This window comes from Mya arenaria, chromosome 12 (genome assembly GCF_026914265.1).
Source record: "Mya arenaria isolate MELC-2E11 chromosome 12, ASM2691426v1".
Classification (NCBI taxonomy): Eukaryota; Metazoa; Mollusca; class Bivalvia; order Myida; family Myidae; genus Mya; species Mya arenaria.
In genome coordinates this window covers 56,423,159-56,441,066 of record NC_069133.1, presented here as the reverse complement: position 1 = coordinate 56,441,066, position 17,908 = coordinate 56,423,159, and the positions used below count along the sequence as shown (strand labels likewise).

At 34.3% G+C, this 17,908-nt stretch overlaps 1 protein-coding gene across 6 annotated transcripts in view; it reads right to left on the bottom strand.

The window, feature by feature from the left end:
- The window catches only part of LOC128211593 (leucine zipper putative tumor suppressor 2 homolog), a 51,825-nt gene that overhangs the window by 22,082 nt on the left and 11,835 nt on the right, over positions 1–17,908 (bottom strand). For 4 of the 6 annotated variants that reach the window (XM_052916570.1, XM_052916569.1, XM_052916573.1 and 1 more), the window contains exon 2: positions 4,811–5,752. In XM_052916570.1, coding sequence (XP_052772530.1) covers positions 4,811–5,722 — 912 coding nt within the window. In that variant the 5' untranslated portion in view covers positions 5,723–5,752. Of the gene's footprint in view, positions 1–4,810; positions 5,753–14,048; positions 14,153–14,231; positions 14,499–17,908 lie in introns of those variants that run through there. The other 2 variants (XM_052916568.1, XM_052916571.1) reach the window with 2 other exon arrangements.

The window sequence follows — 17,908 nt, the reverse complement described above, 5'->3', positions numbered from 1 at the left end:
CCATTCCCATTCTAGTTCAAACTAAGGAACTTGCAAAATTGTAATATAATCTGTTACTGTAACTAATTGTGACTGAGAAAATAAATATTTCTCTTTCTTTTCAAATTCTATGTATAATATAAATTTAATTCACATAACTCTTGATGTATCATAACACATTATTCTACTCCAATGACCATAGTTATAAATAATTTACTATCTAATTAAATGCATGGTAGAAATTATGTTTTTTAAAAACACGGAAAAGAAAAAAAATATAAAGATAATGTTATCATGTCAGTTTCAGAAGCCCGATGTCAGCTACCTGTATTGGTGGCGTATCTGCCCACGGGAATTAAATTTAATCATGAAACAATAGAAATTCCACAGTTTATCACCATTTTCAATGACTATGTCAACAGTTCATGATCTTTTATGATACAAACCCTGATAATAAAGATGCCATACTTATGGCTATGAGCTGGCTACTAGAAACTTCTTAACATCTTGAACCGGGCACATTGTAGAGACAGACACTATGAACATCTTGAACCCACACATGTACAGTCTCATCAACAAGTATGAAAATCCTCTAAATAAAGCTTATGTCCAGAAATATTATGGCATGTCCAACATAATAAATTAAATTTGCTTTTCATATACCGTCTGCTGCCAGGGCTTATTGTTAGATTTTCCGTTCGATTTCATAATATTATGCTGTTGAATACAATATATATCATATTATTAATTAGATATCTTCATGAAAGTTTCAATTCAGTTCACATAACATGAAATAATGAACACATCCATTCACATTATTAACATGACATCTGACGCCACATATTCAATGGCTAATATGTGAAATCAAAACAAATTTGTCATCATTATATTCCCTTAATAATCAATTAACACGATATTGAATAAATTGTCCATTGATAATCAAACAATATTTTTGAGACCATAAAATCACTTTCCAATCCATGAAACTTGCACAAACTTTGGCAATACAAGATACCATATCACTTATATAAGCGTTAATCTATCATAAATCAGGCACAATAACTTGAAAATTGTTTACTTTTTCAATCACACACACTATAGACCTTATAAGCCTTGGTATAGGTTTCGAACAACTGTACCCTAAAACAGTCATACATCAAAGATACGCTATACTAGAAAGTTAATGACCGAAAATCAATTTTTCATGAACATGTGAATTGCTCCAAACTTAATGAACTTGATAGCGACATAATAGATTAGCCTTTTATTCCAGTTTCATTACAAATTGATGTCAATAGCGGTCACTTGAAGGCCGGGGCAATATTGTTTCTAGAAGGTCTTAGGAGACATCATACAACTGGTAGACTTGACAATAACACATGTTTGATTGATGCTATGAGTGGCGGACAAGGGTCAATTGGTTGCTATTGATTATCACCATATCTTGTTATAATATTAAACTCCAGTTTTGGTCATCATGGTTTGTGATAGAAGATAAGCAACTGATTCCAATCAAACTTGTCAGCACAATGTTACATCAAGGCAGACAAGAGCACTCCAAGCAGACTGTCTTTCTCACAGAGTCAACATGGTTATTCAACATTATAACTACCCAGTTATTTAAGCCAGTGTTACAGACTAGAAAAGTAACATGTCTGTGTACCAAATTTACAGAAAAGCAACGTAACAATAAAATTGACTGTGTACCAAATCCCACCCCACCCCCACACACACTTCCCTGCCACTCAACCAAGGACAAAATTGAACAACAAAAATAAGACGCAGAATAATGCAGACTAACCTGTAACAGCACATAGTTCCCTGAATCATCAGCCATCATTCAATCTGGTGCAGTATTTCTAACTACCCTCACAGATACACAAGCATTTCCACTTAAAACTCTGCAGTTTCCTTGCGCATCCTTGTGTGTTTTTTCACTGTATATTGTTTACATCAGAAGCTTACTTTCAAAGAAATTCCATAAATTCTAGATATTATGCAAATTCAAAAATAATTAAACACAATATAACAGTTTTTGTTACATTCAAATTTGTTTGATCTTTAATGACATAATTTAAGCTGCCACTTATTTATTGTTTTATATTTTATGTATCTTATATGTAATCAGATTCGGTACATACTGTCATTCATACTTAGTTTTGATTTTTATCAAATACATCAATTCTACACAATCAATCTACATCTTAATCCATGAAATCGCATCACATTTATGTATTTGATGAAAAAAGCTTTATTTTCCAACTCAATTTAGTCACAGTAGTGAATGGGCTAATGTGTATATAGGTAATGCAGTCACGCAGGTTAAAATATACAAACTGCCGTTTAAACGCAGAGGTGTGAGCGAATATTACGCCTGGGGTGAACTAAAGCTTATTCATGTTTTCGTATAAGCATGAGACATCAGCTACATCAAACAGTATTAACACATACATTGTATGTTTAACATGTATCTTACATTATTAAAAGGAAGTGATACAAGTAATATTAAATTTATAAAGTTAAATGATTATTATATTGTATTAGGATATTATTCTCTTTAAATGTCTCATGATAGCTAAAATCTCTTCTATAAAAGGCAATTTAAACATAGAACAAATCATTTCACAAACTAAAAGAAATAACCAAATTGTCCTTGGAAAAATCATTCCAGCAAACAATTCCTGTTTCTATGAAAATTAAATTTTATTGTTGAGCAAGGGAGGCAAACACATCTATGAATGCATTGACAGGATAATACATTTACCTCCCTTGGTCTATCCAGACTGCAATCATACCATCTGGGACCAATAACAAATCCTACTCCGAGATGCTGTATCACATTCCCAAATATTTTTATTTATTCATATCTTGCTAACATGCCATCCCTAAAATTAATAAATTTAACCCTAACCCTATCAGAAAAACTTCACCTAAAAATCCCATTTCTTTTTAGTGCAATTACAAGCTGTGCAATTTTATACACACAAACTTTCAAAAAATTCCTGCTGTTTGATGCATTTTTAATGGAAATGAAATTGGCTTTTAAATACTTCCAACATGTTATCATGAACACTCCAGCTGACAAAGTACCAGGGGCTGATATGGATTTGGATACTGAATTTTCACAAGTGAATGCAAAGGTTAAAGCTATAAATGTGCAAACCCCTGTAAGTGCACCACTTCAATAAAAAATATTTCACACTGTTGGCTCCAAACAAAATCTGTCATCCTAAAACACACTGAACTTGACCACCCTGTGCAGAAATGTCACCTGAACACACTGTGCAGAAATGTCACCTGTACTTGACCACACTGTGCAGAAATGTCACCTGAACTTGACCACCCTGTGCAGAAATGTCACCTGAACTTGACCACACTGTGCAGAAATGTCACGTGAACTTGACACCCCTGTGCAGAAATGTCACCTGAACTGGACCACACTGTGCAGAAATGTCACCTGAACTTGACCACACTGTGCAGAAATGTCACCTGAACTTGACCACACTGTGCAGAAATGTTACCTGAACTTGACCACACTGTGCAGAAACATCACCTGAACTTGACCACACTGTGCATAAATGTTACATGAACTTGACACCCTTGTGCAGAAATGTCCCCTGAACTTGACCACACTGTGCAGAAACGTCACCTGAACTTGATCACCCTGTACAGAAATGTCACCTGAACTTGACCACCCTGTGCAGAAATGTCACCTGAACTTGACCACACTGTGCAGAAATGTCACCTGAACTCGACCACACTGAACTTGACCACCCTGTGCAGAAATGTTACCTGAACTATACGAAAACATCCACATTTATACTGCCTACAAGTCATCTGTGAATTTTAAAAAAACACACACAACTATGGTAAATGATCTGAAAGAATATACCTTTAACCCAAATCAGGTCAAAGTTAATCATCATGTTCTATGGCAGTTTTGGGGTTTCTACAGTAAATGGCATAATCATATGCGGGCTGATTTAAAAGGCAACTCTCATCCAACAAAGATTGTCTGCAGTAGGAGTAACCCAATCATGTAAGATTGTCATGGCATCGTATAACAGAAACTATGCTTTCAAATCTATTCAAGTTACACCTTTTACATAACGCATATTTTTAAATAGTTACTGCAGTGCACTCTCTGCCCCTAAAAAGTTATTGAAAGAATACATCAGAGTGAAGTTATGTACCTTGTTGTCAAGAACAGAATTCAGTAAGTAGCATGCGTATTATAAGTGAATATCGTTGTAATTTATCTGAATGCTCCTTATTGCATGGTCAGATCCCTGCCTTCTGGTATTAATATAAACACAAAAACAATGTACTCACAATATGGTACAGTGATGTTCTTAAACCCAAGTTTCTCTAAATTGAATTCATTTTTAAGTCCTTAGCATGTGCTTGATACAAGCAATGCATACATGTGATTAAGACTAAATGAGTGCCCTTTTAATATTCATCTAATGAGCAGCATGTATCAGTTTTTTTATTTGACATTTATTACCAAAAACATTTTCATGAGAAACTGAAACATGATATATCTTTCATTATATTCACAACTTTCTAAATTGTGCTTTGCAAGTAAGAAGTTGGTTTAAACAAAGGAAACACTTTCTTTGTGTTTAAACTTAAATTGAAATTTGTCATATATACAAACATTCGATTTATGCAAAGTTGTAAGATGCACAATTACCATGATTAAAGGTTTCTTATGCTTCATATTGAAGTGAAAAGCCCCTTTTGGCAATAAATAGAAAAAAAATATTGTTTTCTAGAATGGTCACACATATTTGTAATTTTCTTTATAATCATAACCCAAGATACATACCCTATTCAGCAATCCACTGGGTGCCAGCCTAGGTGGTCCAGCTTCCAGCTCTTCATAGATATGGTCTCGGTCCGCTGAAGACTGTGTAAGGGGTCGCTCCAAGATCGGGTGTGGGGGCTCACTTAGAAGCTGTTCATTTGAGTAACTCCGAAGACGCTGACCTCGTCTAGCACTGGCTGTGGTGAAATTCCCAACTCTTACACCCTCAGGGGACCATGTTTTCCTTCGTACTTGAGTTTGTGGGAAATAGTAGGCTGATGAGCAGGAAGCAGACATAGAATGAGACAAGGTCGGTTTTCTAGGGGTCAAGGTCGCATCATCTTGCTGGGGAAGCTGAGATGTAGAAACTGCGCTGCAAGTTCTTGGTGGTGGTGGCGGTGGATTTTTTGAATGACTATGACTGTGTCCTTGACTGTGACCTTGAGAATAAATCCCTTGAGATTTTAACTGACCTTGATCTTGACCCCGATAGCTAGACTGACTCGCATTGCTAGTCTTTCGCTGAACTGGCATTTTTCTGTTAGGTTGTATATGAGAATAGTCATCTTCAGCAAAATTCAGATTACTGTCCATGGACTCAAACTGCGCTGGAGTTGAATGCATTTTGATGTTAGAATGAGACCTTGACCTTTGTTGCATTTTGTTATTATTATAACTATTTCCAAAGTTTGGGTCAAAGATGTATTTCACTTCCTGTGAGTAGGTGCTATAGTTTGACACAGTCGGAGAGTAACCCTCCCCTCTCACTGATCCGCGGGGAGAATACACATAGCCATCTTGGAGTGAAGTGGTTGAATTGTTCAAAGAAAATACATCATTTTGAGAAAACGTGTGCGGAGGGTAAAACTCTTCCTCAGAGAAGACTGCGTCAGATCCCTCCTCCCAGCCCGTGGGGTAGGAGAAACTTGTCATAGTGCAAGGCGGGAAACGTCAATGTCTTGTCTGGAAATAGAACAATTATTCAGGGTTAGAATTATTGCATCTCCATGTATGTTTAAACAGCATGTTGCAATTCACCTATAAATTCCCAAAATATCTTTATTGTCATGTAATGATAATTACTGTTTGGTCAACAATAATAATAATTCCATAACCACAAAACGTGTTCTGGATAAAATAAGAGCAATGTTAAAATATTTGTTACTTTATAATAATAATAATCATAAACCATGCATATTGCATAATTACATTTTTAATCTCCAAGAACTGATACACACATATCATATCAACATTTTTCTTTAACTGTTCCAACGTTTTCACAGAGAGTACCACATTGTGAAGTGTAAATTAAATATGAATACTCCACTCATTGTTTAATGAAGAACCAGTCCATGTGATGTAAGGCTTAAGTACTAACTGTCAATATCGAGCAAATGACAATCACCTAGCTGTAACAATAACCTTTCACAGTTTTATTACTCCTTTGTGTCAATTTGTTGTTTTTATTACTTTTGAAAGCATTCTTAAACATTATGTCTGCATTCCCTGATTGAGTATTCATGAATGAATGGTCATGATATTAAAGCAACTTAAAAACAATATTGGTATAAATCAATGATTTAATGGTCCCAATAACTGGGGCTGGGCACAGTTTCAATAAGATATTTTAGTTGCTATTCACACGGGTGGAAAACTGTTTAGTTACAAGCAGAATCTATATAAATTATCTAACAATATGTTTTATTGAATACCTGGAAATTCACAATCTGAAGCCCAGTACATCATGATCTTAAGTGAAATGTGGCCCAGCTCTACACAGTAACCAATAAATATATGTCTTATATTCTAAAACATAGATGCTGAAAATATCTTTCATATAATTATAAATTTTATAACATTATTTTTTTTTTTACAAATGATGTATTTTTTAACCATCCCATTCCCTCCCCCTACCCCATAATCTGCAGAGTAATATTTCTGTCTTAGGGATGTCCCTGTATATATTTTGTAAACATCCCATAATATTATATCCTTCACATACCCTCCCTATGATATGAATATTCAGTATTGAAACTAAGCAGTATAATTGTACATAGCACATACACTAAACAAACGGAAATTTGAAATTTTAACAATTTATACACCACATCACAACGTTGACATCCAAAGGCACTTCTATCAAAATAAATGAAGCCACAAAAGAAATGTTATCAACTGCTGGAGTCGATTTCTGTTAGACACTGGTATATTATCAGATTTTATCAATGCTAATACTCCAGATGTTTGTATTGTTCAAATCCATTTCCATTCAGCTTATTAATTTTGTTTGTAAGGGTTTTACAAAACTATGAAATGTTACTGATTTACAGTAAAACAACCCTCCCCTTCCTTTTAGTAGATATGAAAATATACAGAAGTCTTGTAACACAACTCAAACAAACATGGACAAACATCTTTTAGAGTTCAAAAATAATATTTGTCCATCAGGATAGCAGTATCTTTTTATTTTTGTTCGTACATTTATATTAGTAATTCGGCATCATCTTTGTTTTGAATAGTTTCATTATTTGGCATATGCGCCGAGAGGTCTGTCAGGGGCATAGCTTACGGATTATAACATAACTTGAGACCAAGAAAATTAATTATAATATCTGTGTAGTAACATGCATGTAAACTTGGTAGCAAAATTGATTCCAATTTTAACTAACAATAATAAAAATAATAATATTATCTTCACAAAAAAACAACATAATATTATTATAAGAATAAAGAATTCAATAATAATATCATTACCTCTCAATAATTGTTCTGTCAGTGTTCAATGAAATAATTGTCCACTGTCACATTTAGACTAAGAAAAATGAGCTGGTTTGAGTTCCAAATGTTCACAACGGTTTTACTTAACCTTTATTCCAGCTTCTAGAAGTGTTCAAATCAAAACAGTTTTGTTTAAACCAATATTTACAATGTATTTCTTCGTAACAAGTTTGTCTACTAAAGTTGACCACTGTATACAATTTTACTGTATTTTAATTTCCTAAATCTATTCTAACAATGTTTTCATAAGTGACAATGCAAACTAGGGGTTCATTTGGTAAATACGTAACCTTTCGGTCATTCAAGAGTCATTGATATCTATCAACATGTGCACCAGCTTTTTATATATAAGTCACAACTGGAGTGCACACAAATCTTGACATTGAAAATATTTATATTCTTAAAAACAATATTTTCATAATATCATTAACTCTTACACCTGAACATCGAGGCTTAAAAGCTGACCACTTTAATATGAGTATATACTTACATGTATGAGATTAAACTTTAAGTTAATCCAAATCAAATTAAACACCAAAATTCACACTATCATATAAATAAGTATCATTTATGTGTTTGCAGGGCAAATAAAAGTCTCTGACCAGCGAAAGCAGGTGACATGCATCAATGTCATACACATGAATGATACTATATTGCAAATATTGATCATTATAATTTAGGTAAAAATGGTGTTTATTCCATAATTATACATTTCACCAAATAGCACCTGCAATAGTTTACTGACTTTACCATCATGAAACACAGTAGTTCATTTCAATGGCAAATAGTTGCCAAGAAACATTGCCATATTAAGGTTAAAAATCAAACATATTTCATAAATATATCCTATTTTGACTGTGCCCTTTTAAACCTCCTCACTTTCAAGCATGTATCATTATCTACTATAATATTATTTTGAGACAGCAGTGAGCACGTTTTGACACGTGAGTTGTCATACCCAGGGTGCCGGGAAGACAAGAGATTTCAAGGACTGATATAAACATGAAAATGCATGTCCTTACTGTCTGTTATCCAACAATCCCTTATAATGAAATGTTCTTCATATAATCCTCATAGTTTCACAAACTGACAAGCTAACTGAAGTATATTTTTTTCTCCTGAATTATATTGCTTTGCCAATAAATTAAGGCTCCCACCAGCAACCCCCTAAACACTACACGGAAAATGTTTCAACTGACATCAGTGTGTAAGATCCAGTAGATGAAGTTAGTGAAGAAGGTGATCACCATTGGTATTACTGTTACCTTCAAGGCTTACATGTGGTGTTGCTGAAAACTGATACTTCCTGTGTACATAATGGTCAACAAATGTAAATATTTGCCCATTATCTGATGTTTAATTGATCCCTAATTGATAACAGCCTTTTCACAGAAGATGACCAGTAAATAGTGATAACTGACCTGTCAAATTATGAAAATAATTTTGATTTTTGACAGGTAACAGTAACACTTCATAACAACTAGATTGTTATCAATCTTTTGTGTTTGCCATCTAAGTAATGGTTAGTGCCTGCAGACTTAATGTTTTAGAAGACCAGAAAATAAATGCTAACTTTCCTTGAGTTGAGTGCAAAATGCCTGCTCTGTTCTAGCCAGCTGCTTGCACAGGTTTCTAAATAACCCACTTAATAAAACCCATTAATGACAAGGTTGTAATCTGCTTAATGGGTTTTTGGCTGTCAGAGCTCTTGTGAATCTATCAGGTGATCCGGTTCAGTGAAGGCATGAGGCCCGTGGAGGCATGAGGACCATGGAGGCATGAGGCCTTTGGAGGCATGAGGCCTGTGGAGGCATGAGGCCCGTGGAGGCATGAGGCCCGTGGAGGCATGAGGCCCGTGGAGGCATGAGGCCCGAACACTAATGTCCAGTTTCAATTAAGCAACAACAGATGATGTATACATCCAAAATTATATTCACTTTAAAACTTGCTGAATTGCAGAACTGAAATTTGAGGGACAATTATTTTTTAAATGAAATCCATTTGGAAATAATGAACAGCCCATGCTAACCTAAGGCATATAATTGATGTCCATTACAGTTTTTGTACATAAAATATTTTTTATATTCAAAATCACACTCAAATCCCATTAAAATTGTAATAGGACCACACAAGAGTGTAATTGAAATCTGATTACCTGTAAACTACTGATGAAAACCAGGCATTAAATGAAATGGGTTGACACATTCTCAATGCAATGTTAGACAGTTTTCATGAGGTTTAAAAAAATGTATATTTATGTATGTTAAGTATCTCGAAATGGGGTAGTAAATCTTTTAAATACCCTTTTTTTTATCCGGATGGATTTCAATGGGATAGAGCTGTTTTCATTAATACATCCCTATTATTATAAGCATTGTAGAGAGAGAGATTCTTTATTTCCTCCGATATGAAGAGACATGAAACATTATAATCAGAACATAATACAAGGAAACATATCGAACAAAAATTTACATAAATTATATACAACAAACAAATATATCAGATAAGAAGGATAACTATGAACTATAAAAAGTTATACAAAATCACAGCAAGGGTTTCCCCGGTAAACTACAGGGACACAAGTCACACAATTCTGCATGTGTTTTTTTTATCTTGGCTAATTCCACTTCCTGTAACTTGACCTGTGACCTCTGATTATTAAATTTAAATAAGAACTTCTGTTATACAAAACTTTATCTTCGAATCTCGTTTAACCTAGCTAGTATAAGTAAGTAAATTGTTTGTTACCGTGACCGTGACATGTGTATAAACATAATACAAATTCATTAGTTAAGTATCAAACAGATAACACCCGGCCCAATGGGCCTATAGGTCACCAATTAGAAAAAAGTTACAATAATTCAGAGAATGCATACTAATACAAAACAGACATATATGAATATTAAACATTCAGATATCATGAGTATACGATGTGTACTATAAGAACAATAGCAAATATTGGAATTTCAGTATAGTTTAGCCGTGGAAATTAAGCTAATTGAAAATAAATAATTATGATGTCAGAGATAGTAATGAATAAGACATCAATGCGATAACGCTATATAATTAAGTACTTATCATGGAGATGTATTATAAAATATATAGCAACCTTCTATGTCATGCATTATATAAGTCTATCTATACAAAGTATTTCTTCTTCAAAAAGGCATGTACCAGGAATTTGGCAAGCCTACGTGGATAATTTGACATCACATGAACTAGTTTTTCATTCACATTTAGGTTGATGTCCTGGTTAAAAATATCGCTGTAGTGCGTATTTCTCAAGTCACTATAAAGACTGCAGTCAAACAGAAAATGCTTTTCGTCTTCAATGGACGAACATTCACAGTGCCTACAAAGTATATTTTCAGGGTATTACTATTTCCAATTAACAGACCCTGGAAGGCACTAAGATGTGAAATGATAACCTCCAGCTGACACTAATCTATTACAATTATCTCCTTTAATTGATCAGCAGTATTTTTATTTCATTTTCTATTCTCAGTTATCTAATTTACTTTTACTTTCCGCAATTGTTGTATCCAAAAATAATTATACCAAACATAACATAACATAACATAACATAACATAACATAACATAACATAACATAACATAACATAACATAACACAACATAACATAACATAACATAACATTAGTTTTGCATGCTTGTTTAATACTTTCACTAATCCCCTGCCTAACAACTCAAGTCTGATTTCATGCTGTTAGTCTTTTTATTTCATATTTATTATACTTCACTAAGTCTTAAATTTAACTTTAAGTTTAATAATGTTATCAATCCATACATTTATTTTTCATTTTTTACCCAAATTAGCATTATTTAAACACAAATACAAAATTTGATATCATTAAAAAATAGTATATATAGTTTTACTTACATTGTTAGATATATTTCTCAACCAGAGTTTTTGTTGAAACCACATGCCTCAAACATAGACAACTTTTTAATTAGAATTTTTTTTTCTGACCAGTACAAAAGAACTCCCCCTACAGTTGGTGGTCAGATGTTTATCAAGCTAAATTAAATAGTTGTGTATCTCAAAGTATCAATAGAACTCCTAATTCATTTTATTAAGGTACAGTATATTAAAATGTACTTAGTTCAATATCAAAACCTGTTACATTTTTTATTTGAAGTTAAATGCTTATGAACTGTTTAAGATATTTCAAAGCTGAATTTATTTGTACATGTTCTGATTTCATAAAACTCTATGATTTAATAAAAGAATCTTTGTGTATAAGGTGAACGGTATTGAATGCGAATTGTTCAACGTTGCTTCTGTCCAACCTCACATAGATTCATAATATAATTACTTATATTTAAAGCTCCCCTCTCTTAGATATACCATTTTTTCAACTTTTTTTTATTTTTTGTCTTAGAAAGAGCAAATTTTTGCATAAATTTATGCAAACCAAAGATTTCAGATTGCTGACAAAAAATCAGATCATAGATTTAATACTAACAGTTTTAAGAAAAATGCATAAAACATCATTTTTTGAACTTTAATATAAAAAGCGATCTAATTTTTTGTCAGCAGTCTGGTTGCTGGTTTCCATGGATTTTCGCAAAAACTAAAAAAAGTTTTCAAAACGTTCAATCCGTGAGAGTGCAGCTTTAATACCTACTATTACATATTTCATATTTTGTATCACTTGTTCATTCACCATGTTTTTGTTTATCAATGTGGTTACAAAGACAATTTACCTTATTGTACAAAATTAGTCTTAATTAACTAACTGCTGACTGTTCCATTCTTATAAAAAACATCAAGATTAAGCTATGCTTACCTTAGCATGAAAGTGCTTGCCCCCTGTAGCCAGTACATTTTATATGGTTATGATGCATGCTGTATAATGAAACAACTTGTGAGTGTTTCATAATGTGGCTTTTCCTACATCATATTAAACTGGAGTCTACAATATCTGAAACAATATTGAGACAAACTGAAACAAATTTTGTTTGACCAAGATATGCAACCACATATTTTGTCACAGATGTTTCAGAGGTTCATTTTATCAATGGACCTACACTCATTTCCTATCTGGCCATTCTGGGTTCAATCTTTTTTTTTAAATCAACGCTCATTGATTTCCCCTCCCATTTCCAGACTGTGCAATTCCTTGTTTAATTAGACGGGAACCAGTTTAAAACAGAGTAATGTTCTTGTCTCTAATTCCCATGTCACTCATGTTCCCACAAAACTGCTTTGAGAAATTGTCATACTTATCGACTGGAAATAGATCTTGCTAAAAAACATCATAATGTAAAACGGATCAAGTGTTACATCCCCGTTTTAAAAATGTGTTCAGCTGGTTCTATAATCAAGGGCTCTATCCTGAGTGTCAGTTCTAACTTGTACATTGATCAGAATATATATATCTATTTGAGTTATCTGAATGGCTCTGTTGGTAGAGCTCCTGACTAGCACCCAGGTGTCCCGAGATTCTGGCAACATCTTGTGCCCTGAGTGTTGGATCCAGTGTATAAGAAAACTAAATACTATGGAGGTCAGCTCAGACACAACATGATTATATATGGTGAAGTCAGGGAATGCGAGGACAAATTTCCATCATAGAGTGGGTCAATCTTGTGGTTTGATCCCCAAACTGAGAACGTTACCTCCCTCTCAACTTACTAAAGCTAGGTTCACACTACAGCGTTTGGACCGACGTTTGGGCAAACATACAGAACCACTAGTAAAAGTTGATAACAGTTTATAAGAGGTGATGTTCACAGTGGAATGTTTTGTTTGTTGAAAAAATTTTGTATGCAAAAACTTTGTTGAATATTGAAAATAAATGTTGGCATAAGTTGTACCCATTTGTAATCATTAGTACAGAGTTTGCCAAAGTTCTCCATTGGCAAAGGTTGACTTTAACGCTGGCTGTGGTTAACTTAGCCGGTGAATGTTGTTGGAAGTTGACTTGCGTCAGGCTTAGTAAGGATCCGTTGTCCAAAGCTCACAAGTTACAAGATTGCTGTGGAAATTTTGCCTTTGCAAGCGTCTTCAGGGCTACCATTACATTCATTGTGTCTGGTTCCCATTGGCCTCCATTGGACAAGTGTTTGTTTAAGTTCACCACCGCCAGCATCTTAGTCGATGTTTGCCAACGGAGTCAAACTTGGGCAAACTCTGTACATCTTAAACAACGTTGGTAAATGTTGTAGTGTGAACACAGCTTATAAACCGATAACCATACTCCTTCATTCTTTACTGATCTGAAACATCCTTGCCAGAATCAGTTATATGCTTTTCTGAACTTGTGAAACATTACATACATCATGAATTTCGTGTTAAATATGTCAACTTTACTATTGACAACTGACTGCATGATTTGAAGATAGCGATGAATTTAACTTCAAGTTTGATATTTTATCAATGTTCAATATCATATTTATAATTAGCAATTAGAAAACTGATAGAAAACCAAAACCAAAACAAGAACAACACCTTTCTAACCTGTATGAGGTGTTAAGAAACACAGCTATCCAGATTTACACAGCTGTCCAGATCTTAAAAAATCCTGAACTTTTTAATCAAGCAGTTCATTTCATGTAATCCTCAAAAATCATAACACAAATATATTAATGTCAGAATTTGAGCTATACGTCACAAATATTTCAATCACCAGTCTAAACTTACTAGAAATTCATTCCAACAGGTGTCTCGGCTTCTGTTTTAATTCACTACAACGATTCCATTTTTCGTTTATCTCCACAAATATCAAACTGCTTGTTCTTATTTCCTTAAATTTCATTCAAAATCACTAACTGAATTAGAACATGGCTTATCTAATGATACAACTATTATCCCCGCCAGTGATCACAGGCACAACTAAACCCATCACTGAGTCACGAAAACAGTTTTTGTGAACAGAAATAATATTAACTACAAAGCCTGAAATACAGAAAACCCACAGTTTTATTTGATACTCCACTACGTAAGGAATTTATATTTATTTTCAAGTTAATACATTTTACGCTATCTCTCCAAACCTCAAATGAAATAGTTGTCTCCAAACCTCAAATGAAATAGTTGTCGGATTTATAATACAATGATGGAGTCGCGTCTACACGACAATGCAATGATTAATTACTGGACCGAGTCACTGGCGTACATCTGTACAACAAGCACAAAATGACACAGGATAAATGGTCCAATATTACATTAATTGAAATCATTAAAATTCAATACTTCAAGCAAAATTTCTATAGAAAGCTTCTAACCCACGTCATTAGTGGATATTTACAATTGAACTTTTCTTGATTATTAAAATAAGAATGCAAATACTTTATGTACAGGTATTTAAATGTTAATTTCAAGAATTAAACATCAATTAATAATATAATGACAGTTTTTAAACTTATTCATTATCTAACAGAATAATTCCCACATATATTTGTATACATTTTATATAAATTGTAAAAAACTACCATTTTTGAGGAGACCTACTTTACCAAGTCCAGGATCTGTTACCTTTGTTTACATTAAACAAATCACTTGAATTGAAATTTAAATAAAAGAGATTACGTATGACTCACAATTTAGTGGAATTCCCTCGTTGATCATGTTTTATTTGACAAAGCATTTGTAAACTTATTTAAAAAATAACAAGACATGCTTGCATTAAAATTAACAAGTGTCTTACAAGTAAAGGGGCACTTGTTGATTTTCATCAAAAATATATTCAATTTTACATTTGGTTTTTAAAGGAAACCATTACTTTATTGTCTGGGTAACTTATTAACCTTTGGCTTAATATCGTTTAACGAATTATCTAGGTATTTATTGCCACACTACTGCATTGTCATTTCAGACAGCAAAAGTATCAATTGCCTGTCAGAATTGGCACTTTTTATTTATCTATATCAATGTTGGACTAGATACCCTTCATAGGTAAATGTCATTTTCAATTGCATGTAATTTGAGGTATCCTGCAGACAGTTGAACAATTATCTGACAATAACTTTTCTATTCAGTTTTGCGCTTTTCTGACAGAAGGAATTTTAAATGAAGGGCTGAATGCATAAACTACAGTGCTTTAATCTATTTACAATATTCTCCATTTTGTCGAACAAAGCCAAACAAACTGAATGAAAAAATATTCAATTGAATTTAGCTAAAAACCTTAAAAAATATTGCAAAGCAAAATCTCATGCAAATATAATTAAAGCATGTTCTACAGTGACCATGACCTCAAGATGGAGGGTGACCCTGCCACCAACCACCCTTGCATGTTGATTACAAAGAACTTTATTTTTTTTTATTTGGGCCTAACAATAAATATTCAACTATTATGCTTTATAATCTGCATACGGAACAATACCTTATTCTAAGTTTCTGCTGTACAGAGTAAAGTTTTGTGCATACCAAACTGTATACTCTTGAGACTTGGGTATAGCCCATAAATACCTGGAAAATGGGGGTTTGGGAAGGTCGGTGGTTCAATCCGTTAAAAGTGCATCTCAAAAATTAAGACAGAATTATCATCCTTACTACAAAATCATTGAGGGTAAATCAAATTTACAGCATTACTTTTTTAAATGTTCAACCAATGCAGGTATAACATGATGTTCTCTTCTGATTCACCATTATATCGTGACAGTGAACTATATTAAATGCACCAGATCACACGGGTTACAATACCATATAAAATATACCCTTTGAAGGCAAAAGATGATACTACTATCATATTATAGGAACCACATCATTTATGTCATCGTCATTTGTGTCATCTAAAATTTAATAGACATTTTAAACGCTCAGGAAGAATTTATGTACATTCCGAAGTAAACTGGTTCAGTTCAGGGTTCATCATGAACAGCGATGAACATTTAAAAGTGCTATGTCCCTTTTAGGATGACAAAAAGACTTGTTGCTGTATATTATTACATAAATACATTATTAATTAATGTTTTACTTTCAAGAGGGGAAAGAGAGAAGGGGACATCATCAGCATGTGTAATATTTTGGAAAAAAAAATTGTATTTTAGCAGTCAGAATGTGGCTGAAATTTGGCCCCCAAATTGGCCCAAAACCCAACACTTAAATATTTAAAAAAAAATACAAAAAAAGAAGAAAAAATACCTGTTTTAAACCATGTCCATCAATACATACATCAATTTCTAATTTAAGGAACACTTCAAATTGATATCATGTTTCATACCAAAGGATAAACATCAAAGTAAAACGTAAATTAAACTTGTTCAGTTTAAAGTGCACACATCTGTACCCTCAAAGAGTAATCATGTTATCCCTGCATTTCCTAATTTGAAATCAATACGCCTACTCAGGTTTATTTTTAATTCCTGATAAGTAATAAACATTCCCATTCAATTATGCAAACATTTCAATCCAAAATAAACGATAAGAAAGAAAAATAATGAAACAAATTGTTCTTATTTCTAAATTACAAGTAGCATTTACAAATAATATTTTCTTTGATCATTTTCCTTTATTCATGACTGTAGCATATGTCAGGGGTGGTTAATGAGGTGTCTTAGTGTTCCCCTCTCACCCAGTGGCTTCTGTGTCCCTTCTCATCAAGGGGCTACTGTGCCCCTTATCACCCAGGGGCTACTGTGCCCCCTCTCACCTAGGGGCTACTGTGTCCCGTCTCACCCAGGGGCTACTGTGCCCCCTATCACCCAGGGGCTACTGTGTCCCCTCTCACCCAGGGGCTACTGTGTCCCCTCTCACCCAGGGGCTACTGTGTCCTCTGTCAACCAGGGGCTTCTGTGTCCCCTCTCACCAAGGGGCTACTGTGTCCCCTCTCACCCAGAGGCTACTGCGTCCCCTATCAACCAGGGGCTTCTGTGTCCCCTCTCACCAAGGGGCTACTGTGTCCCCTCTCACCCAGGGGCTGCTGTGTCCACTCTCACCCAGGGGCTTCTGTAACCCCTCTCAACCAGGGGCTTCTGTGTCCACTCTCACCTAGGGGCTACTGTGTCCCCTCTCACCCAGGGGCTACTGTGCCCTCTCTCACCCAGGGGCTGCTGTGTCCCCTCTCACCCAGGGGCTTCTGTGTCCCCTCTTACCCAGGGGTTGCTGTGCCCCCGCTCATCCAAGGGCTACTGTGTCCCCTCTCACCCAGGGGCTACTGTGTTCAATCATCACCAGGAACACTTTCTCAGCCGAGTCTAGACTTAGACCCAGAAAAGCAAGTTTAATCAAATCACAAACCATCTATACAATGAAGATTTGCAGTTTTGCTACTTGAGTCTGAACCCAGACTTTACACTATTTGAAATCATGTTCCCCAGGACTGCTGTATGTCTACGAGAAACAGACACCAGCATGAATTATAAAGTCATATTTTT